Source organism: Balaenoptera musculus, chromosome 12 (assembly GCF_009873245.2).
Source record: "Balaenoptera musculus isolate JJ_BM4_2016_0621 chromosome 12, mBalMus1.pri.v3, whole genome shotgun sequence".
Lineage (NCBI taxonomy): Eukaryota > Metazoa > Chordata > Mammalia > Artiodactyla > Balaenopteridae > Balaenoptera > Balaenoptera musculus.
The window spans coordinates 51,022,093-51,045,697 of record NC_045796.1 but is presented as its reverse complement, the minus strand read 5'-3'; the positions used below and the strand labels follow the sequence as shown (position 1 = coordinate 51,045,697).

The 23,605-nt window shown below is 43.2% G+C and overlaps 2 protein-coding genes and 1 long non-coding RNA gene across 10 annotated transcripts in view; 2 read left to right on the top strand and 1 right to left on the bottom strand.

The window, feature by feature from the left end:
- Positions 1 to 20,048, top strand: part of LOC118905178 — a 42,684-nt gene extending 22,636 nt beyond the window's left edge. Inside the window, exon 3 of the long non-coding RNA XR_005022174.1 lies at positions 19,862 to 20,048. This is a non-coding gene — a long non-coding RNA (uncharacterized LOC118905178). The remainder of the gene's footprint in view (positions 1 to 19,861) is intronic.
- PPIL6 (peptidylprolyl isomerase like 6) overlaps positions 1 to 20,178 on the bottom strand; it is a 35,440-nt gene extending 15,262 nt beyond the window's left edge. Inside the window, exons 1-6 of one of the 6 annotated variants that reach the window (XM_036871655.1) lie at positions 19,958 to 20,178; positions 17,124 to 17,219; positions 13,817 to 14,005; positions 10,667 to 10,729; positions 10,415 to 10,562; positions 668 to 724 (exon numbers count right to left, since the gene is read on the bottom strand). In XM_036871655.1, coding sequence (XP_036727550.1) covers positions 668 to 724; positions 10,415 to 10,562; positions 10,667 to 10,729; positions 13,817 to 14,005; positions 17,124 to 17,219; positions 19,958 to 20,146 — 742 coding nt within the window. In that variant the 5' untranslated portion in view covers positions 20,147 to 20,178. The remainder of the gene's footprint in view (positions 1 to 667; positions 725 to 10,414; positions 10,563 to 10,666; positions 10,730 to 13,816; positions 14,006 to 17,123; positions 17,220 to 19,957) is intronic. The other 5 variants (XM_036871656.1, XM_036871657.1, XM_036871659.1 and 2 more) reach the window with 5 other exon arrangements.
- Positions 20,179 to 20,263: 85 nt separating this feature from the next.
- SMPD2 (sphingomyelin phosphodiesterase 2) lies at positions 20,264 to 23,590 on the top strand. 3 transcript variants are annotated; one of them, XM_036871653.1, is made up of 11 exons: positions 20,282 to 20,399; positions 20,502 to 20,788; positions 20,993 to 21,089; positions 21,205 to 21,281; positions 21,636 to 21,729; positions 21,878 to 21,967; positions 22,209 to 22,291; positions 22,419 to 22,551; positions 22,647 to 22,751; positions 22,933 to 23,086; positions 23,194 to 23,590. In XM_036871653.1, the coding sequence occupies exons 2-11, from the start codon at positions 20,739 to 20,741 to the stop codon at positions 23,574 to 23,576; spliced, it is 1,266 nt and encodes a 421-aa protein (XP_036727548.1). In that variant the 5' UTR covers positions 20,282 to 20,399; positions 20,502 to 20,738; the 3' UTR covers positions 23,577 to 23,590. The 3 variants fall into 3 exon arrangements, with proteins under 3 accessions (XP_036727547.1, XP_036727549.1, XP_036727548.1); XM_036871652.1 differs by having other exon boundaries at positions 20,264 to 20,788; XM_036871654.1 differs by having other exon boundaries at positions 20,272 to 20,788; positions 23,197 to 23,590.
- The last annotated feature ends 15 nt before the right edge of the window (positions 23,591 to 23,605 follow it).

Genomic DNA, 23,605 nt, shown 5'->3' with positions numbered 1-23,605 from the left:
TGTTGGTAGTTTGTCCTTACCTGTTTATATTTGGAATTCATGTAGATACCTTGTCACCTAGTTTTGTTGTGTTGTCCATGGGTCTTTAGTTTTCCTATCTAATTTTTTTTTTGTCTGTATGTATGTTGGGATTTCAAAAAATTAAAGAACTATGCCACCACCACTATCATCTTCCCAGAATCCCCAACAGCAGTCTTAGTAGGATGATTATCAAGGTACCAATTCTAAGTGTGAGCATGGCAAAGTACAAACCTTAAAAATATAAATTCCCTTCTACCCCTACAATCCTAATTCTAGAAACTTATCCTAAAGAAATAACATAATTAGGCAAGTGAAAAATTTTATGTACAAAGCTGTTCTGAACTGGACTGGGATGCCTTCCCACCTACCCTATTTTAAACTCCCACTTTTAGTATGTGTACTTGTGGTATATTACCCCAAACACTATCTTATTTGGGGTTGTGAAATCGTCCAGTCCTGTTAAATTTGAATAATCAATTAAAATATGACTGACAGGGACCTCCCTGGCAGTCCAGGGGTTAAGACTCTGCGCTTCCAGTGCAAGGGGCGTGGGTTCAATCCCTGGTCAGGGAACTAAGATTCCACGTGCCACGCGGCCAAAAAATAAATAAATAAAATATGACTGACAAAATTTAAAGATACATACCTTCAAATGTTGGTCCATAAATTGACTCTCCACCATCTCCTCTTCCAGCAACTATATCTGAGAAACAGCAATAAATAAACATTAACATTCTGAGACTAAAAAAGAGAATACAGTAATGGCAGGGAAAGAATGCTTTAAATTATGATTCCACTTATAACAATAACTAGAGTAAGTTACCTAATTGTTCAATATCTATACCATGAAAATATTTCTATAATGATTTCACTTGTATTTTGTAAGTACTTTTACATTCATGATCCCATTTTTTTTCCCTCATAACTCTGAAATAGGTTAAATTTAATGCAAAACCTTTGAAATGATGAAGTATTAAATTATAATTGTGGTCACGATTTAAAGAGTGTGTGTTCATATAAATTCTGCTTATTTCACAAGTTATTCCATGATACATCTTGCTTTTCAGAAAAATGGAAAGATTAAGCTGAGAGGATGAAATAGGAACAGTAAGGTCTATTTAACACAAGAATAAAAATAGATATGCTAAAAAGAATTAATGTTCAAATTTTTATTCCTTGCCCTATGGTGATAACTCATTTATCTGGTATTTTAGAAAAGAAGTTCCTTTGTAATATAATGAGGTTTTTTAAAAATGGTATTTATAGGACTTGTTTCACATTATATGCACTATATGCATATTTTGGCTTAGGCAATGATCCTACTATAAAAATCCTCCATGCACAAGTTATTTTTTTTATCGATTCACAGCTACCAGGGAAGCAAAGCTAGCTTTAATGAAACTAGAGGTCTCTGAGGTCTGTGTTTTCCCCATCACCCCCTTTACTTCCTTCAGCTCTCTAGACCACCCTCCTTGAATAGTGCGCAGTAAATAACTGTTGAAGGACTGTGCCATTTAAACTCAATATGAGTGCTTTATCTATAATAAAAGAGTCTGTGCTATTTTAAAGAAATCTGTTGCAAGCATGGGGAGAGAATTTATGCAGGACAGGGGCATATAGCATTTAAATTATACTATTCCTAAAGCTGGTTCAGAAGTTAACTGATAAACCTTAAGTCTCCAACTACTCTGCCTGATACTTCTGCCCGCCCCCCCCCCCATTCAATCCCCAGCCTAAGGCTGTTCTCAGGAGCCTGCTGCAATAGCCCCAGGCTAAATCCAGGCGTGCGGAACTTGAATGTCCTCTAGCACCAGTTCCTTCAGCTCAGGCAAATCTGCCCAGGTGATTCCCCTCCCCTGCTAACTTATGTAAACACCAGTGACACTCCCTTGCTCTCTGTCTCCAACACCTGCCATTACTCTTGCCCTTTGCTTTAGATCTCCCAGGTGAATATTTTATATTGACACCATTTCAATCAGTATTTAATATTTTTTGTGTCCATAACCCACCCCCTTGAATTCAGCTTTGGATATCTAATATTATTTCTATACTTCTGACAACAAATTCAGCAATGCAGAATAGTGGTTAAAAGTAAACTTCAAAGTCAGATGATTTTGATTTCAATCTTGATGTTGGTTACCTTTTCCAAAACTGTTTCCTCATCTATATAGACAGGGATAATGGGAAGTGCCTCCCAAGTAGTTCTGAGGGCTAAAGGCAGTCATGTAGGGAGAGCACATGGTGTGGTGCCTGGCAGAGCATCATGCTCCTTCATTAGTGGCCATTATTATTGTGCAGCATCACACACTTATGGAATGTATCCTCTCATTATCATCTTTACCATCATTCTGATGACCATGATGATGATAAAATGTATTAAACTATTTCTCAAGAGATCCTTCTAAAGGCAGTAGGCCTATGGGAGCCACAAGGAGGCTTAATAACTGCCAAAGTGGCTTAATAACTTGGTATCTTCATTAACTTCATACTTCAGAAATGAACAGAATGTATGTTTCCTGTTTAACTACCTGTTCATTCATTCATTCATTCTTTTAACAAATTCTTAAAAAGCATCTACTATATGCCAGGCACTGTTCTCCAACCTAAGGATGTAACAGTGAACAAAACAGATAAAAATCTCTGCCCACATGGAACTTATATTCTAGTGAAAAGAAACAATAAATCAGTTAACAAAGAAATATTAATAGTATGTCCAGTGGTGAAAAGTGCTAGGAAGAAAAATAAAGCTGGGTAAGGGGATAGGAGAGTAGCAGAGAAGGGGGTGAGGAGAGGTATATGGAGAGGAAGGTGGCAGTTTTTGAATAGGGTGGTCATGTAGTCCCTGCTGAGATAAACTCTTAGCAAAAATCAGAAACAGATCAGGGGTTGATGCAAGGGCAAACATGGAGGAATAGCTGGGTGTAGATATCTCAGGCAAAAGAAACAACAAAAGACCTCAGGGCACACATATGCTTGATGTGCTAAGGAACAGCAAGGAGCCGAATGTGTGGAGCAGAGTGAGCAAGAGGGAGGGGTCAGAAGATGAGATGGGGTTGCGGGAGAAGGAAGGCTGTGTTGGGCCTGTTGGTCCCAAAGGGCGAGCAGTAGTGCCCGGAAGCATCCTAAGGCACAGCACCAAACCATACTTAGCTCCTGTACTCCGAATTCTGCTCACAGCCCTGTGGGAATCTGACATCTGAAGGAAGAGAATACTTAAAAAGCTTGGCACTTTCAACTTACCATGTCACTGAATCCTCACCACAACCTGTGATATTATAATTATGATTAAGACACATTCAGAGATGACAAATGCCTTATCCAGCATGGTACAACTTATATGTATCAGTTTGGATTTGAATTTAGTAACCAGAATTTCTTTTCCAAACTGTCCTTAAACATCACTGCCTTGTGATCTGAAACCATGGCCTGAGACCTATACACTTACTATTTGGAAATTTTACTTCAAATAAATAGACAAGTAACATGGCCTACTTTTCCCAAATTTTGCTCTGGGGCTCACAGCGGTGAGGGGAGGTCTAGCCAAAAGCAAAACAAAGGACACAGCATACGGAAGCCCAACACATCAGTCAACACTGAACTAAGTATCAGGAGACACTGATATGGGCCCTCTTTTTTTTTAATTATTTTTTTAAATTAATATTTTTTTTTGGCTGCGTTGGGTCTTCGTTGCTGCTTCGGGCTTTCTCTAGCTGTGGTGAGCAGGGGCTACTCTTCGCTGTGGTGCACGGGCTCCTCATTGCGGTGGCTTCTCTTGTTGCGGAGCACGGGCTCTAGGCGCGCGGGCTTCAGTAGTTGTGGTGCACGGGCTCCGTAGTTGTGTCTCGCGGGCTCTAGAGCACAGGCTCAGTAGCTGTGGCGCACGGGCTTAGTTGCTCCGCGTCATGTGGGATCTTCCCGGACCAGGGCTCGAATCCGTGTCCCCTGCATTGGCAGGCAGATTCTTTTTTTTAATAAATTTATTTTATTTGTTTATTTATTTTTGGCTGCATTGGGTCTTCATTGCTGCATGTGGGCTTTCTCTAGTTGCGGCGAGCGGGGGCCACCCTTCATTGCGGTGCACGGGCCTCTCACCGCGGTGGCCTCTCCCGTTGCGGAGCACGGGCTCCAGGCGTGCGGGCTTCAGTAGTTGTGGCTCTCGGGCTCCAGAGCACAGGCTCAGCAGCTGTGGCGCACGGGCCCAGCAGCTCTGCGGCATGTGGGATCCTCCCGGACCAGGCCTCGAACCCGCGTCCCCCGCACTGGCAGGCGGACTCCCAACCACTGCGCCACCAGGGAAGCCCCGGCAGGCAGATTCTTAACCACTGCGCCACCAGGTAAGTCCCGATATGGGCCCTCTTGAGGATTGTTTTATACTAACAAAAAATGGAGAACAGTCTAAATGTTCACTGATGTGAAATTAATTAAATTGGCATAGCACTATGATGAAAAATTAGGCAGACCCTAAACATTTTATGTGTTTATGTATATTGACATATGAAGATGAATACTATATAAAGTGAAAAATAATTAGGTTAGAAAACAGTATTGGTGATATCTCATTTTAGAGAAACTGAAGAAAAAACAGTTGATTTACATACAAGATACTTGGATTAAATCTACATTTTCCTCCTCATCAGCCTCAGAATGTTCCAGATTATAGAAGAATAATGAAACATTATTAATTTAAGCCCCTGCATATTTCATCAAGTTCAAGCAAATCGCCTTCCACACTAAGCCAATTAATTTTAAATTGCTGCCTGATTGCTCCCTATGGGATATCTCCTAAAAAGCCTCCATATTTAATTTTGTGCTGCTAATCAGGCACCTAGTCTGTGTAAAGCCAAAGGACTGACCTGAACAGAAAGCAAAGATGGAGACCAAGATGCTTTAGATCTTACTTCAGTTGTAACAACGTAACATCTTTGGTGAGAAATAAGCTGTTTTTCTTTCATTCTGTTTTCAAATTCCCACCTTTAGTATGTTTCTTAAAAGCACTGTATTTTCTACATACACTTTTTTTTTAGGTGAGCATTTAAAATTATCTTTCGGTTAAAAAAATGTTATCCTACTTTTTTCTTAATTTTTGAATTTTTTTTTTAATACAGCAGGTTCTTATTAGTTATCTGTTTTACACATATTAGTGCATATATATCAATCCCAGTCTCCCAATTCATCCCACCACAACCCCCGCCTCCCCGCTTTCCCCCCCTTGGTGTCCATACATTTGTTCTCTACATCTGTGTCTCTATTTCTGCCTTGCAAACTGTTCATCTGTACCATTTCTCTAGATTCTATGGCTTAATATACAATATTTGTTTTTCTCTTTCTGACGTCACTCTGTATGACAGTCTTTAGGTCCATCCATGTCTCTACAAATGACCCAATTTCATTCCTTTTTATGGCTGAGTAATATTCCATTGTATATATGTACCACATCTTTATCCATTCGTCTGTCGATGGGCATTTAGGTTGCTTCCATGACCTGGCTATTGTAAATAGTGCTGCAGTGAACACTGGGGTGCATGTGTCTTTTTGAATTATGGTTTTCTCTGGGTATATGCCCAGTAGTGGGACTGCTGGGTCATATGGTAATTCTATTTTTAGTTTTTTAAGGAACCTCCATACTGTTCGCCATAGTGGCTGTAGCAATTTACATTTCCCACCAACACTGCAAGAGGGTTCCCTTTTCTCCACACCCTCTCCAGTGTTTGTTGTTTGTAGATTTTCTGATGATGCCCATTCTAACTGGTGTGAGGTGATACCTCATTGCAGTCTTGATTTGCATTTCTCTAATAATTAGTGATGTTGAGCAGCTTTTCATGTGCCTCTTGGCCATCTGTATGTCCTCTTTGGAGAAATGTCTATTTAGGTATTCTGCCCATTTTTTGACTGGGTTGTTTTTTTTTTTAATATTGAGCTGCATGAGCTCTTTATATATTTTGGAGATTAATTCTTTGTCCGTTGATTCATTTGCAAATATTTTCTCCCATTCTGAGGGTTGTCTTTTCATCTTGTTTATGGTTTCCTTTGCTGTGCAGAAGCTTTGAAGTTTCATTAGGTCACACTTGTTTATTTTTGTTTTTATTTCCATTACTCTAGGAGGTGGGTCAAAAAAGATCTTGCTGTGATTTATGTCAAACAGTGTTCTTCCTATGTTTTCCTCTAAGAGTTTTGTGGTGTCGGTCTTACATTTCAGTCTGTAATCCATTTGCAGTTTATTTTTGTGTATGGTGTTAGGGAGTGTTCTAATTTCATTCTTTTACATGTAGCTGTCCAGTTTTCCCAGCACCACTTATTGAAGAGACTGTTTTTTCTCCATTGTATATCCTTGCCTCCTTTGTCATAGATTAGTTGACCATAGGTGTGTGGGTTTATCTCTGGGCTTTCTATCCTGTTCCATTGAACTATGTTTCTCTTTTTGTGCCAGTACCATATTATCTTGATTACTGTAGCTTTGTAGTATAATCTGAAGTCAGGGAGTCTGATCCTTCCAGCTCCGTTTTTTTTCCTCAAGATTGCTTTGGCTATTTGGGGTCTTCTGTGTTTCCATGCAGATTTTAAGATTTTTTGTTCTAGTTCTGTAAAAAATGCCATTGGTAATTTGACAGGGATTGCAGTGAATCTGTAGATTGCTTTGGGTAGTATAGTCGTTTTCACAATATTGATTCTTCCAATCCAAGAGCATGGTATATACTCTCCATCTGTTTGTGTCATCTTTGATTTCTTTCATTAGTGTCTTATAGTTTTCTGAGTACAGGTCTTTTACCTCCTTAGGTAGGTTTATTCCTAGGTATTTTATTCTTTTTGTTGCAATGGTGAATGGGATTGTTTCCTCAATTTCTCTTTCTGATCTTTTGTTGTTAGTGTATAGGAATGCAAGAGATTTCTATGCATTAATTTTGTATCCTGCAAATTTACCAAATTCACTGAATAGCTCTAGTAGTTTTCTGGTGGCATCTTTAGGATTCTCTATGTATAGTACCCTGTCATCTGCAAACAGTGACAACTTTACTTCTTCTTTTCCAATTTGTATTCCTTTTGTTTCTTTTTCTTCTCTGATTGCCGTGGCTGGACTTCCAAAACTATGTTGAATAATAGTGGTGAGAGTGGACATCCTTGTCTTGTTCCTGATCTTAGAGGAAATGTTTTCAGTTTTTCAACATTGAGAATGATGTTTGCTGTGGGTTTGTCGTATATGGCCTTTATTATGTTGAAGTAGGTTCCCTCTATGCCCACTTTCTGGAGAGTTTTTGTCATAAATGGGTGTTTGATTTTGTCAAAAGCTTTTTCTGCATCTATTGAGATGATCATATGGTTTTTATTCTTCAATTTGTTAATATGGTGTATTACATTGATTGATTTGCATATATTGAAGAATCCTTGCATCCCTGAGATAAATCCCACTTGATCATGGTGTATGATCCTTTTAATGTGTTGTTGGATTCTGTTTGCTAGTATTTTGCTGAGGAGTTTTGCATCTGTATTTATCAGTGATATTAGTCTGTAATTTACTTTTTTTGTAGTATCTTTGTCTGGTTTTGGTATCAGGGTGATGGTGGCCTCGTAGAATGAGTTTGGGAGTGTTCCTTCCTCTGCAGTTTTCTGAAAGAGTTTGAGAAGGATGGGTGTTAGCTCTTCTCTAAATGTTTGATAGAACTCACCTGTGATGCCATCTGGTCCTGGACTTTTGTTTGTTGGAAGATTTTTAATCACAGTTTCAATTTAATTACTTGTGATTGGTCTGTTCATATTTTCTATTTCTTCCTGGTTCAGTCTTGGAAGGTTATACTTTTCTAAGAATTTGTCCATTCCTTCCAGGTTGTCCATTTTATTGTCTTGTAGTAGTTGCTTGTAGTAGTCTCTTAGGATGCTTTGAATTTCTGCGGTGTCTGTGGTAACTTCTCCTTTTTCATTTCTAATTTTATTGATTTGAGTCCTCTCCCTCTTTTTCTTGATGAGTCTGGCTAAAGGTTTATCAATTTTGTTTATCTTCTCAACCAGCTTTTAGTTTTATTGATTTTTGCTATTGTTTTCTTTGTTTCTATTTCATTTATTTCTGCTCTGATCTTTATGATTTCTTTCCTTCTACTAACTTTGGGTTTTGTTTGTTCTTCTTTCTCTAGTTCCTTTAGGTGTAAGGTTAGATTGTTTATTTGACATTTTTCTTGTTTCTTGAGGTAGGATTGCATCGCTATAAACTTCCCTCTTAGAACTGCTTTTGCTGCATCCCATAGGTTTTGGATCATCACGTTTTCATTGTCATTTGTCTCTAGGTATTTTTTGATTTCCTCTTTGATTTCTTCAGTGATCTCTTGGTTATTTAGTAACATATTGTTTAGTCTCCATGTGTTTGTGTTTTTTACATTTTTTTCCCTGTAATTGATTTCTAATCTCATAGCGTTGTGGTTGGAAAAGATGCTTGATATGATCTCAGTTTTCTTAAATTTACCAAAGCTTGATTTGTGACCCAAGATGTGATCTGTCCTGGAGAATGTTCCATGTGCACTTGAGAAGAAAGTGTAATCTGCTGTTTTTGGATGGAATGTCCTATAAATATCAATTAAATCTATCTGGTGTATTGTGTCATTTAAAGCTTGTGTTTCCTTATTAATTTTCTGTCTGGATGATCTGTCCATTGGTGTAAGTGAGGTGTTAAAGTCCCCCACTATTATTGTTTTACCGTCAATTTCCTCTTTTAAAGCTGTTAGCATTTGCCTTATATATTAAGGTGCTCCTATGTTGGGTGCATATATATTTATAATTGTTGTATCTTCTTCTTGGATTGATCCCTTGATCATTATGTAGTGTTCTTCCTTGTCTCTTGTAACATTCTTTATTTTAAAGTGTATTTTATCTGATATGAGTATTGCTACTCCATTACTACTCCAGCTTTCTTTTGATTTCCACTTGCATGGAATATCTTTTTCCATCCCCTCACTTTCAATCTGTATATGTCCCTAGGTCTGAAGTGGGTCTCTTGTAGACAGCATATATACAGGTCTTGTTTTTGTATCCATTCAGCAAGCCTGTGTCTTTTGGTTGGAGCATTTAATCCATTCACATTTAAGATAATTATCAACATGTATGTTCCTATTACCGTTTTCTTAATTGTTTTGGGTTTGTTTTTGTAGGTCCTTTTCTTCTCTTGTGTTTCCTACTTAGAGAAGTTCCTTTAGCATTTGTTGTAGAGCTGGTTTGGTGATGCTGAATTCTCTTAGCTTTTGCTTGTCTGTAAAGCTTTTGATTTCTCCATCAAATCTGAATGAGATTTTTGCCATGTAGAGTAATCTTGTTGTAGGTCCTTCCCTTTCATCACTTTAAATATATCATGCCACTCCCTTCTGGCTTGTAGAGTTTCTGCTGAGAAATCAGCTGTTAACTTTATGGGAGTTCCCTTGTATGTTGTCGTTTTACCCTTGTTGCTTTTAATAATTTTTCTTTGTCTTTAATTTTTGCCAATTTGATTACTTTGTGTCTCGGCATGTTTCTCCTTGGGTTTATCCTGCCTGGGACTCTCTGTACTTCCTGGACTTGGGTGGCTATTTCCTTTCCCATGTTAGGGAAGTTTTCGACTATAATCTCTTCACATATTTTCTCAGGTCCTTTCTCTCTCTCTTCTCCTTCTGGGACCCCTATGATGTGAATGTTGTTGCGTTTAATGTTGTCCCAGAGGTCTCTTGGTCTTCATTTCTTTTCATTCTTTTTTCTTTATTCTGTTCCATGGCAGTGAATTCCACCATTCTGTCTTCCAGGTCACTTATCCGTTCTTCTGCCTCAGTTATTCTGCTATTGATTCCTTCTAGTATATTTTTTCATTTCAGTTACTGTATTGTTCATCTCTGTTTGTTTGTTCTTTAATTCTTCTAGGTCTTTGTTAAACATTTCTTTCACCTTCTCGATCTTTGCCTCCATTCTTTTTCTGAGGTCCTGGATCATCTTCACTATCATTATTCTGAATTCTTTTTCTGGAAGGTTGCCTATCTCCACTTCATTTAGTTGTTTTTCTGGTGTTTTATCTTGTTCCTTCATCCGGTACATAGTCCTCTGCCTTTTCATTTTGTCTGTCTTTCTGTGAATGTGGTTTTCGTTCCACAGGCTGCAGGATTGTAGTTCTTCTTGCTTCTGCTCTATCCTACTCTCTTGTATTACTTTTTAACCTGGAATATTCCTGGTAACACACTTTAGATTTGTTTAGTTTAATAGGGAATTTTTTTAAAGAGTATGAATATCTTAATTCATCATTTGGCCATATAAAACATCCTTTAAATATATATATAACATCTAATATTAAATATAGCTAATTCTATATGAATTTCACAAAGGCAGATAAACAAAAGTTTGGACATTTTGATTTAATGTTGCAACTAAGTTGTATTTAAGCTTTTAAACTCACCTCCTCCTTGTATCCAACCATTCCGTACCACTCGATGAAAAATGGAACCTGTGTAATGTAGCCTGATGCCACTTTGGGAAAACCCTGCTTTTCCTGTGCACAGGATCTGAAAATTTTTACATGTTTTGGGACATGTATCACAATATAGCTAAAAATAAAGATAAAAGGTTTCAAAGATTAAAAACTTAACATTTTGACAGAGATTCTCACTCCCCCCAACTTATTAAAAAACAACAACCAAAAACCTCTTACCTCAAAAATCAATCTTCCAATTGGATAAAAATCAATAGAAATGTCCAAGAACACAAAATTATGCTATTAAAATTAGAGAGAAGAAGGTAATGCAGGTCAGTGTTTTAGCAGAAAATTTTAGAAATGACCAAAAATATAATAGAATAATGTTTTCAGTGATAAGATGATTGACAGCATTAACAGTAGATAATGTAACAGCAAAATTAAAAGAATGACTTAAGGATCTTTGTTTCATTATACCAAAATTTTACTACCTAAATAACATGCTTTTTAAAACCCTTAAGTGGTAAAGCTCTGAATCACATTAACCTATCACACAAGACTGACAGCACATGGCCTAGATATCCACTGCATCACAAACTGGGTGTGGAAAGGAACACTGGTCATTCCCTCTGGAAAAAGCAGCAGACTGGGAATTCTTTTCTTTCCTGAGTAATTCTGGGAAAAGATCCAACATGAGCCCATGGATTTGGTTACTGTGTGTTCTGGATTTTCAGAGACTGCACAGATTAGCTGAGCAGAGCCAGGCCATAGTCTTTCTGAGCAGGAAAATAAGGCCACTATATGAATAGGAGGTACCATACCAGGGGTAGGGAAGAGAGGATGCTGTGCTTTTGAGTTATTTCATTCATGACCTCATACTCCCAGATGCCCCCAGCTCTTGTTTTCAATTGACATCCTTTCTGGTAGAGACAGCTAACATTTGTGAGCCCTTGTCTAGCCCTACAAAGAGGCATCCAAAGTGAAAACACCGTTCTCCATCACAGTAGCATTGATTTAGGGAGCAGAACACATCTAATGGAATACATTTCAACTCTCAGGCACCATTCTCATATATAAAAATGCTGCCTGATTTAACAAGTACATAATTTGCCCTGCCCTATTTCTTAAGAATCTAGGAGGCATAAATGAAATCACTTTTAGTTGTATCACTATCATTATTTTATGTCGCTCTAAGCTTTCTTTTTTTTAATTAAAAGACTGAAATAGTATTGTAACATCTGGCATCCAGGAATGAAGTATTACATCCATACTTATTATAATTAATTTGTTTGTGCCTCTAAGCTTCTGTACTACAAGTTCTTAATTATAAAAGAATATTATAACTTTAGAATAAGAGGCATAATATAGTAAACTTCATAGGTTTAGGAGGAAAAAGGACATATTGCAAGTCATAATTGATTTCTGAAGTGAGTGAGTCCATTCAGACATCATTAAACTTCCCTGGGCATCAATATATTATCTTTATGTGGTTGTCAAGAGTAGATAATTCTAAAAATTCTAATGAAAAGAGAGTAAGTGACTGTGACACAAATAATGTCACCTAGCAGCCAAACCTAATTGTCTGCTATATCATTCCAAACCAGAAGTAAACAAGTCCCTGGGTTTTACTCAGCACGAAAAATCTAGCCTCTGTGGAAAAAATCCAAGGATTTTCTCTGAAATCTGGGTCCTCTCTCCTTACTGCCACTAATTAATTCAGGCTGTCATTATTTCTAGCTCACACTACTATAGCAGATTTCCAAATGGCCGCCCCGCCACCAAGCTTTCCCCACTGTACCCTGTTTGGTCACAGCCCTAAAATTTTTTCCGAAACACCAAAGAAGATGATGTCATACTCTTGATGAAAAGTTCTGTTGGCTTGCTTGCTTCTGGATGAAATCTAACTAACTGGTTAAGAGAGGACAGTAAGTTCAACCTTTCTCTAGTGGATCTGGTTTTGGGGTTTGTTTGTTTTTTGTTTTTTTTAAACATCTAAGCACCTTTCCGATTTGAGAAACTCCTCACAAGTTTGCACCAGCCTCTGGAGAACCTCCTCTCTTTCCCCGCTATGTGTGAGCCAGGGTGTGGGCATATAACCTGAGCTCGACTAGTCAGGTGCTCCTGCCCGGGGCCTTAGATGTCTAGGAAGTGACAAAGACCCAAGGAGAGCTGAGAAGTTATGCTCGGTGAAGGCAGCATTAGGGCCATTGGGCACCCATGGCAGCATCCTGGCTGCACATTCCTGGGGCGTGACTCTGGCCATGTTTTCCTGCTGCCAGGTCTCCCTTGGTTCCTGCCTGCTTTCCAAAGTTGATTCTCCAGCTTTCCTGTCAATTGTGAGGTTACCAACATCCTTTTAATACATACTTTTTCTCCTCAAGTTAATGAGAACAGCTTGGTACTGTTGGCACCAAGAATCCTGACTGATTCTCATTTTCCCAGTGTCATTTCCCACTAATTCTGGCCTCCCTGCTGTCCCCTGCCATTCCCAGAGTACACCATGTACTTCTAGACTCCTGTCCCTTTGGGAATGAACTGCTGTGAATGTTAACTTCCTCCCCACACCCTAGAGTTTCAAGCATTTTCCAAGTGCATTGTTTATTCAACAAAATATTCACAGAGCACCTCCAATGTTTCAGATTCTGTTCAAGGCAGTGGTTGAACAATGGTGAACGAGACAAGGTCTTTGCCTTTGCACAACTCAGATCCTAGCACTGGGGCTTTATGTAGGCACAGGCCACCATGGGCGTGAAATAATTTTCAGCATGTGGTAAGTGTTGGCTACAAGGTTTCTGAGCAAAATTACATACTTTTACCTCTATTGCCATTCCACCCTGATGGCGGTCTCTTGCTCTCTGGACCTCACACTTCCTAACCGTCCTCTGCCATTGGAAACCTCCCCAATGCCATAGCTTGTCTAGTACTGCTCTTGCCAACTATGTGTCATGCTTTAAAACGTCACCTTCTCAAACTTGCCATTCTCTAGTGCAGTAGCTGTCACTTAGGTTGTTAGAAAGTATTAATTAAAATATTTCATGCTAAAGGTGAATGAAGGATAGGCTTGACCTTCTCTGAGGGGGAAGGTCTTAATATTTTTAAATAGATGACAATTAATGCATATAAGCTTCTAGCGGGGAGTAGGAATGTTTGAACAGGGATGATCTTCTCCCGGTGCCATCTGCCTGCTGTGAGATAGGCTTGCTTTACACACCACCAAGCCAAACCCTGCCATGAATCCTTTGCAACTGGATCACAAGGTCATTGAGAACTTAACCTAGTCTCTTACTCTTTTATATTCCCTTTGCTAGGTTATCAGTAATTAATGGTCAATCAATGTAAATGCTCAAAGATTCCACTATTTTCCTTTAAAAAATTAGTGCAACTTGCCTTCGTGTCTCTTAAGAATTTGGCAGAATAATCCATAGTAAGTGCTTCATAAAGTGCAGGAGGCTTAAAATCAACTATATCCCACACTTTGTAGGCCCATTTCTGAAGATCAAGTGCATCACCCAGGAGCTGATCGTTAATAAAACACATCACATAGGAAGAATATTCCCAGATTTCATTCTTAAGTTCCTGTAAAGGAAAAGGACCAAAAAAAGGTAAAGGGGGTGGGGGTAGGGATAGGGGGGAACCTAGCTAAACCCACAAGCCAGAGCTTGAATCAACCCTAGGGCTGAATCTTTAAAGAATATATTTTTTGCCATCTTTCAGAAAATATATTTTTTGTTCTCAAAGGGAATTTAAGAACATTTTCAAGACTCTGACGGTGTTGAAATCAAAGAATGACCGAACAGTGATCTTTAAAATGGTACGATCTTAGAAAATAGATGGTAATCTGGTAATAAAAGTCTATGTGCATAGCATACTTGTTATATTAATTTGAAAACAAAATGCAGTCTTTTAGCTTCATTTCTGAAGCACATTTTACTGTATGCATAGTTGGTTAGGGGTCCTAAATAAGACATGGTTTTCAATGGGAAAGATGGAAAGAACGCTTTTTTGATGGAGGGAAATCAGACCAGGTGAGGAAATGCCTCCTGAGGGCCAGGAGCAGTTTGCGGGGCACGCCAGGGGCCGTGAGGAAGAGAACTCACCTCTTCCATAACAATTTTTTTTTTTTTTTTTTAACTCAAGTAATTTATTTATTTTTTGGCTGCGCAGCATGCGGGATCTTAGTTCCCCGACCAGGGATCAAACCTGCGCCCCCTGCAGTGGAAGTGCGGAGTCTTAACCACTGGACCACCAGGGAAGTCCCTTCTTAACACTTTTAAGCCCTAAGCCCCTCAGAATGAAGTGCATTGGTGTTTTCATCCATACAGCACTGCCAGCCAACCTCCTAAACCTCAGTGTGTGGCCACTGAGTAATGTGGCCTCTGAGTAGATCTGGTTTATTATTACCCAGTGCCAGTCCTGGCAAAGCCATGCATCATCTGGGAGAGCTGTTCTCCAATTTTAGTGGGCAGTCAGAATTACAGATTCCTGAGCCCCACCCCAAGTTTCTGATTCTGGGATGGGGCCTGAGAATCTGCATTTCTAACAACGTCCCATGGGACGCTGCTGCTTCGGCTGGTCTGGAGACCGCACTTGGAGAAACGCCGGTTTGGGGAACGGTTTGCCTTCAGCTGCCAGCGTGCTCCATTCCCAGCTCTTCTCTCAGGAGGAGCTCGCTTCAGATTCCTCACTTCCTAAACTTGTTCATGCTGAACTGTCAATCGCTGAGCCTATGGGTCAGTACTCCCTGGAATGTTGAAATTCATCAGGGTTCTCACATTTTACGGGACACAAAACTTTAAAAAGGGGAGGGAAAGTTTAATTGTGGATATTTTAGCTACCCTGGTAGGAGAAATGCAGTAGCAGGTACACTTTATTCGGAGGCTGAAGGTTACGTGCCTTGTCTGGGTGTCTTCTATACATGAGGAGCCATCGCCTGCCTCAAGATAGCAGGCTGGACCCGATGTTTTCTAGGGCTTTCCAGCACTAAGATGTATGATGTTGCCTTTTTTTGGAGGGGGAAAAAGGGCCTTCCCAAAGGCTCTGAAGCCATCCCTCATGGTTGGCATTACATTATACTGAAGCAGTGAGGCCAGTGCAGACTAACCTCAAATGTGCTAAGAAGCACTATGTATAACATAAGACAATGCTTATGTGAAAGGATAACAAAAAGCTGGCCTGAAGAGGAAGAAGAGGTTAAGGTGGCAAGTATCCAGGAGATGAGGGAGGAGACAGAAGTTAAGGATATGTGGGAAGAAGCAGCATTGATGACCTAGGAAGCCTCATTCAGGCCCCATGAGAAAAGCAGAGGAAGAGAACACAAAACAGCTCAAGGTTAGCAACCCAGGCTGACAAGGGTCAGAAACTGCAGAATGGAATCCACACCAGTCTTTCAGAGTATGGTGGGAATACGGAAGAGGAACGGGTGCAAACCACGAAGCGTGAAATCATGGCCTTCCTGTAGGTGGAGAGCACGATACGATAGGCAGTTTAGGAAGTTTGGTGATAAAAATTAAGAAAAACATACTGTTTTACGTAGGGTGCCCAACTGTCTGGGTTCGCCTAGGACTGTCCCAGTTTTAGCACTGAAATTCATGCATTCCAGCAAACCCCTCAGATCCAGGCAAACCAGGACCACTGGTCACCCTGATTGTTGTAATGATTAGAGTTCATATTTATAGAAGTCATTAGAATAGTGCCTGGCATATAATAAGCACCATAGGTAAGTGTTTGTTATGGTTCTGTTTGAATTATGTAATGAAAATGTACTGTGGCTGTGAAAATGGTATGAGACTTAACATATGGTATTCTTGACTCAGTCTTGCACCGTTCATGTGACTGAACAGAGAGTGAAGTAAAGCCGCACTATCTGCATGATAAATCACAGGACATCCTTGTGCAATCTAGCACAGGACAATCAAAACTGCTCTGGTCAGGGGAAATGGGATCTCATCAGCCACTGAGAGATGGGGTTGGGCAGGGAAGCCAGGACTGGAACTCTACAGGACTGGGCCAAGGGTGACAAGCAGGAGGCGTACCCATTCTAGCCTGCCCCCCAACATGAGCTGTATCTGAGCCAGGATGCCACATGTTCCAGGCAGCACTACCAGTTAATCAGGGATGGCACCCAAGAGGAAACCAATCTGCCATCCCTGGATAAGCTCTGCCAGCCTTAGGGTCTGGAGTTCTCCAAGGGTACTGTTAGGGGGGAGAATGCAGAGAAGGAAGCTTCCATTAGGACACGGCTACCCTGTGGGAAGTTGGCGCCTACCATCAGAGCTCCCCTAGGCAACCCTACATGCTCCCCTGCTATATCTGTGCTGGACACCACTGAAACCTTCCAGAGTTAGGGCCAAAAAGAGTGCCAGACTACAGTAACCTGAGTGCCCGAGTGTCACAGGAAGTATGAGTAAGTGATATGCCGGGAAAGAGGGGTAGCCATGGGCAGGAGTAAATAGCAGCACTGAGAGTTTAAAACTTACCTTTATCATATGCTTTCCAAAAGAAAATTCTGTAAATGTTTGACTCTTTCTTAAAATCAGCTTGGTAAAATGACTGAAATAATTTAGGAAAAGTGCATAATTTAGAGAAATAAAATCTAGTTGTATCAAAATTACTGCTTCAGTTTTTCCAAACCAATGCATATGTAAATAAATCAGGCAAAACTTGGCTCATTTCCCACACCTCAAATATCCTTTACCCTTTTTTTCTCCTGTAGATATTGATCCCATGCAAATTCTTGAACAGGAACTATTATAGGGTCTTCAAATTTGGATGGATAATTACTCTTCAGGCTCTAGGTTTCAAAATAGAATAATTATTTTAGAGTAAGTTCTCTTTTAAAGTAGAAATCATTCCCCCCAATTTTTATGGGGTCTTCAGGAAGTTTTATGCAACATACACCCAAGCCACAGTCTGGCTTAGATGCCCCTTGCCAGCTCCCAGAGGCCCCTGTGCTTACCTCCAGTAAGTCCCTCCCCAGGCCATACTAATTGGTCTCTCATCTGAAGAGAATAAGCTCCTTGAGGGCAAAGACTATGTCTTAGTTTCCCACTGGCCTCAATATTTGGTACATAGTGGACCATCCACACATAGCAACTGCATAAACAAATGTACAAGTGAGTTTATGCCAATAGTTTCATGACCTGCCATTGTTCTTTTAGGACCAGTTTTTCCCTAAATTAAACTCTTACTAAACCTCAGTGGATCTATGGATACTTTTAACTAAAATAAAGAAATGTTATTGCTTTAATTCACTGACATATGAAGAATGACCAAAAGGATATTGTTGTGGTTATACCCCTTGGGAAAAAGAGAAGTAAATATTAAATGTGTTTTGGTCTAGACATTGAGCATGTATTGACTTAATGTATTTTGTTTTGTCTGTATGAATCAGAGAAAATTCTTACTTGTTAACAACATCTGTCAAAAAAAAAAGTTTTGGTTCCTGTTATGTTACACTTTGCCTCCTCCTAAAGCAAGGAGGGAAGGCAGTTGAGGCAGTAACAGTTAGGCATCACCTTTCTGAGCAGGTCTGAGAAGTAAATGGACCAACAGGGAAAAGTGTCATCTGGCCACTTCTGTTGTGGTCTAAGGGGACACTGGCTTGGCATGCTTCATCAAGGGTGGATAGTCCAAGGGGGAGAAAGCCAGGATGTGAGTGTACCCTGCCTTGGGACCAGAAGAGGGCAACAGCAATCTGGCCATTTCCTTCTTAGTCTGCTGTACCCACCCAACAGCTGATGTGTCCTTGTTCTCAATTCCAGTGTCTGTGCTCTGTCTGAGGCAGTCGTGCAGGATGACTGCTGTTTCTGAGGGACCATCTGGAATAACTAATAAGCCCAATAGTTTTCAAATTAAGCATACTTAATCATGCTTTCTTCATAATTTGTTCCAGAATGGACTACATTATGTAATACTCTTTATAAATCTAAATCTTTCAGTTAATTAGGCATCAGGGATTGCTCACAAGTGATCATGTTGGAAATATATTCAAGGATCCTTTATTAACATAGAACTAACTGAATTTACATTCATATATTTTCATATTCAAGTAGAGCTACAGTAGGCAAAACTTAAGAAAGTGAAAATTAACATTATTAATATAATAAAGACGTTGTTTTCTTGACTTAGTGTCCTCTGCAACAGGGGTTGGCAAACTGTGGCCAGCAGGTCAAAGCTGGCCCACTGCCTGTTTTGGTAAGACTTGAGAACTAAGAATAATTTTTAGATTTTTAAACAGTTGAAAAAGAATCACAAGAAGAATCATTTCATGTCCTGTGAAATTATATGCAAGTCCAATTGCAGTGTCCATAATAAAAGTTTTATTGGAAAACCACCATTCATTTACATACTGTCTGTGGCTGCTTTTGCACAAGGACAGAGTTGAGTAGTCATGACTGAGAACCTATGGCTCCAAAGGCCTAATAATTTTATATGTGGACTTTACAGAAAAAAAATTTGCCAACATCTTCTCTACAGTGTGGAGAAAACATGTGCCTTCAGAAAAGAAGCTAAGAAAAACAAGAGAAAAAAAATCCCTCACACTTATTAAATACAATTTGGGCCATATAACTTTGCTGATCCTATCAGCCCAGCTAACACAGTCCATAATTTCTACTTCTTTTAATGGTCCATGTATCATTTTCATAGACTTCTTATCACTTGTTCTTTTCATCTTGATGTAAATTTTACCTATTTCACAGATTAGTCACTATTTCCTGACTTGATTTAAATTCAAACTAACTCTGTGAACTTGGAGCAGGTAAGAAGTTAGGAATTTCTTAAGATTTCTTCTGTTTGGGAACATTTTGTGTCAAGTATCCAGCTGGGTACTTAGGGAGATACAGACATGAATAAGGCATTGTCCTGGAGTCTAGTGGGGTTTTGAAGGAGAGAAGCTTGGCATAATCTTACAACAGCATTTCTGGAGCAAACCCCAAAGAAGTGCTGAATTTTACATTTCAACGTTTTATATACTTCTACGTTTCTGCTGCATTCGGGTTTTAGGAATGCTGCGGCATTACTGACCTGGCCTAATTCTTCCAGTTACTTAAAGTGTTTTTCGTTTTACATTGTTCTGCATGTTTACAAAGAAATGTCTGTATTCTCCAAAGCACTTGTGGGTCATTTGTTAAGAAATCCCGTAAGCACCTAATTCGATTGGAATGCAGTGACTGCTATAGAAACTTTAAAGAAAAACAACAACAACAACAAAAACCCTCCCCGAATGAATAGTTTTCAAAAATCACTTGGGAAAGGAGTTTGTAAAAAAAATCAGCTAGTTATAATGGTAACATTTTTTTCACAAAGTTTTAAAATCTGTAATTTCAGTTAAAAATTAATGTGGGATAAAATGTGTGTTAATGTAGAGGTAGGAATCACCTTTATTCCCAAGAAGGTTCTGAACGATTCCTTCGCTCGGATCTCCCTTTAAAGGTAGCCCTTCTCGAAGTGGAACTCCCGCCTGGACCGGCCCTCGCCCTCTGCACGCTGAGATCCATCCAGAGACAGCCCATCCCGGCCGGGACATACCCTCCCTGAACCTCGACCCCCGCCACCAGGAGGCGCACGACCGGAAGCGGGACGGGCCTTCCGCCCTTGTGGTTTCTTCGCGGTTACCTCAGCGGCGCTCTTCGCAATTTGAAAGCTGGAGCTTTTGAAGAGCCCCACCACTTTCACCTGCAGCGGCTGCTCGGGCGGCGTCTGCGAGCTGCTCGCCATGGCTGCGCGCGGGGACTCCGCGGGTCACAAACACAGCGCGTCGCCAGGGCAACCGCGCGGCCCCGCCCCCGCCGCTCGCCGGAAGGAGGGGGCCGGGGGCGGGGCGGTCGGCGAAGGCCCGGCCTTTCCTCAACTTTGTGCCTGTTGCTGTGGAGGCGGCCGAGAGGCTGGAGAGGACGCGTGGGCGGCCGCCACCAGCGACGAGCTTCGGAGAAAAGGAACGGGGACCCCACGCCTCGCGTGCTTCAGCGTCGTTCGCCGCCGCCCCCGCCCCCCCCGACCTCCTCTGGGACCCCCAAGCCCAGGGTCCTCCAGCGCGGTAGTCGCCGCCCGTCAGCGCCTGATTTCACCGCAGATCGCCTTTCCGGGTTGCCGCGCAGCCAGATTGGGGCCAGCCGGCCGGTTGCCCGGGTAACGCGGGAGTCAGTCCCCGGGCGCGTGCACTTCGGGGCCGCGGCCTTCCCGGGAGAGCGGAAGCAGGGCGACCACCTGTGCGCGGTGCCCCACGGGGAAGGCCGCCCGCCCGCCGCTGTCCCCAACGCGGCCGTCGCTGCGGAAGCCGAGCCGTCCCGCGCCGCCGAGCGTCCCCGCCATGAAGCCCAACTTCTCCCTGCGACTGAGGGTCTTTAACCTCAACTGCTGGTGAGTGCGCCCGCCGACCCGGGTCTGGGGCCGCCGCCTCGCTCGCCAGAGGCAGGAGGCCTTCCTCACAGCCGGGCCACGGCGCTCCCCTGCCCTACCCCTCGGGGTGCGGGGTGCGGGGCAACCCCTCCCTCCGGGGCCCGCACCTGGCCGTTGCTGCCCGAGCGCCCCAGCCGTCACCTCCCCTGCGCTTTTCGTCCTCAGGGGCATTCCCTACCTGAGCAAGCACCGGGCCGACCGCGTGAAGCGCCTGGGAGACTTTCTGAACAGGGAGAGCTTCGACCTAGCTCTCCTGGAGGAGGTGGGGCCGCGCGGACCTGGTGTGGGGGCCCGGCGGGAGTGGGGGCGGCTGGGGCGCGGGCGGGAGCTCCCGCCCTGGGGGAAGGGCCGGCAGGTATCATCACCCCTCCCCTCAGGTGTGGAGCGAGCAGGACTTCCAGTACCTGAGGCAGAAGCTGCTGCCCGCCTACCCAGCAGCGCACTACTTCAGGAGGTGAGAAGCCCACTGGCCCAGAAGCCTGGTCTCGGAGCTGGAGGCCCTTGGCCCTGCCAGCCCTTCCCCGTGCTTCCTGCACCCGCCTCCCTCTTCCCCGGCGTCCTCTCTTCTGGGTGTGGGAGCGGACGAAGGTGGAATGAGGAAGATCTATTTCTTCAGGTCATCAAATTTATCATCAGGCCATCCTGTCAGCCCACGTAAAAGCCGTCGCCTTGAGCTTCGATCTGGGGTGGTACCAGCAGCAGAGGGAGAAAAAAGTAGCTGATAAGAGCTGGGAGATGGGGGAGGGGAAAGGGGCTGGGTATTTCTCTCCCTGCTTTTGCGGCTCTTGACTAGGACTTGGCTTTTCAGCGGCATCATTGGCAGTGGTCTCTGTGTCTTCTCCAAACACCCAATCCAGGAATTCACCCAGCACGTCTTCACCCTCAATGGCTACCCCTACATGGTGAGCCTGACCTCTGACCTCTTACACCTCCCTTCCCCACCCCGCCGCCCGCTAACACATGGTAAAGGAGGTGGCCTTCCTAGGGCTGCAGGGGATGGGCAGAAAGAGGGTAGCAGTGCCCTGAGCTCCCGCCCCCTCCTGCCTACAGATCCACCACGGTGACTGGTTCTGTGGGAAGGCCGTGGGGCTGCTGGTGCTCCATCTGAGTGGACTGGTGCTCAACGCCTACGTGACCCATGTGAGTGAGGCCGGCAGTGCTTAAGGCTGGGGCAGGCGGCCTGGTCCTGGGAGAGAGAGATGGGACTCCTCCTCTAGCCAGGCTGCCTTGGGGTGAGGTGTGGCGGCAGGATCTCCTAAGGCCAGTAGGCAAGGTTCACACATATTTTACCAAGCAGCGTGCTAAGTGACAGACCCAAGCTTGATTTACTTCTGCCCTTGGGACCCTCAGTCTCATTTGCAATTGTCTCTATCTTGCTCAGCTCCATGCCGAGTACAATCGACAGAAGGACATCTACCTAGCACATCGTGTGGCCCAAGCTTGGGAACTGGCCCAGTTCATCCAGTGTGTGAGCCTGGGCTCGACAGGGGAAGTGGGATGGGGTCCAGGAACCGAGGGGTGGCTAAGGCCCCACTTTTAGGGCGGAGCTGATGAGGGAAGAGTTCCTGCCTCACCATCTTGGTTCCCCCAGCCACACGTCCAAGAAAGCTGATGTGGTTCTATTGTGTGGGGACCTCAACTTGCACCCAAAGGACCTGGGCTGCCGCCTGCTGAAGGAGTGGACGGGACTGCACGATGCCTTCCTGGAGACTCGGGACTTCAAGGTGAGGACCTGCTTGATTATTGCCCCACCTACACCCCCAGCCTCTCTCCCTCCTCCTTTCCCCTGCATCCTCATTCAAGCCCCCTATTCACCTAGGGCCCTGAAGAAGGCTGTACGATGGTACCCGAGAACTGCTACGTCAACCGGCAGGAGCTAGAGCAATTCCCCTTGGGTATCCGCATCGACTATGTGCTTTATAAGGTCAGGCCTCTCCCTGCAACATGCCTTCACCCTCTGTCTCTCTTCATGGCTCACCAGCCTATCCTGATTCTTTGTCCAACTAGTCTAGTCTTTTATCAGTGGCGGCTGGAGAATGGGATACCTAGGAACTGGTTCTCTGGGAAAGGCGCTCACAGAAATTTCTCTCTGGCTCTTTTTCTAGGCGGTGTCTGGGCTATACATCTCCTGTAAGACTCTCAGAACTACTACAGGCCACGAGCCTCACAGCGGCAGCCCCCTCTCTGATCACGAGGCACTGATGGCTACTCTGTGTGTGAGACACAGCCCCCCCCAGCACAACCCCAGCCCTACCCATGGTGAGTCAGCCCCATCCTTTTCCTTGGCCCTTCCCCACGGGGCAGCCCCATCCCTCCCTCAGACCCTCACTCTCCCTCCCCACTGTCCCGCTTTGTTCTTGGACCAGCAGAGAGGTCGCCGCTGATCAGTGTGCTAAGGGAGGCCTGGGCAGAACTGGACCAGGGCATGGCTCAAGGTCGCTGGTGGGCCACCATCGCTGGCTACGTGATTGGTCTAGGGCTTCTTCTCCTGGCGTTGCTGTGTGCCCTGGCGGCTGGAGGAGAGATCAGGGAAGTTGCTGTACTGCTCTGGACCCCCAGTGTAGGACTGGTGCTGGGGGCGGGTGCATTCTATCTCTTCCACGTGCAGGAGGCCAAGGGCTTGTGTCGGGCCCGAGCCGAGCTCCAGCATGTGCTGGGAAGGGCAAGGGAGGCCCAGGACCTGGGCCCAGAGTCCCAGCCAGCCCTGCTCCTGGGGCAGCAGGAGGGAGACAGAGCAGAGGAACAATAAAGCTTGACACTTTGGTGGCACTGCCCTTT

Bases quoted from the DNA above. Each gene is read 5' to 3' on its own strand.
- SMPD2 (XM_036871652.1), top strand. From the start codon at position 20,739: ATGAAGCCCAACTTCTCCCTGCGACTGAGGGTCTTTAACCTCAACTGC. The intron at 21,968-22,208 runs GTGAGTGAGGCC...TATCTTGCTCAG, and splicing joins TCAACGCCTACGTGACCCAT to CTCCATGCCGAGTACAATCG. The intron at 23,087-23,193 runs GTGAGTCAGCCC...TTCTTGGACCAG, and splicing joins CAACCCCAGCCCTACCCATG to CAGAGAGGTCGCCGCTGATC.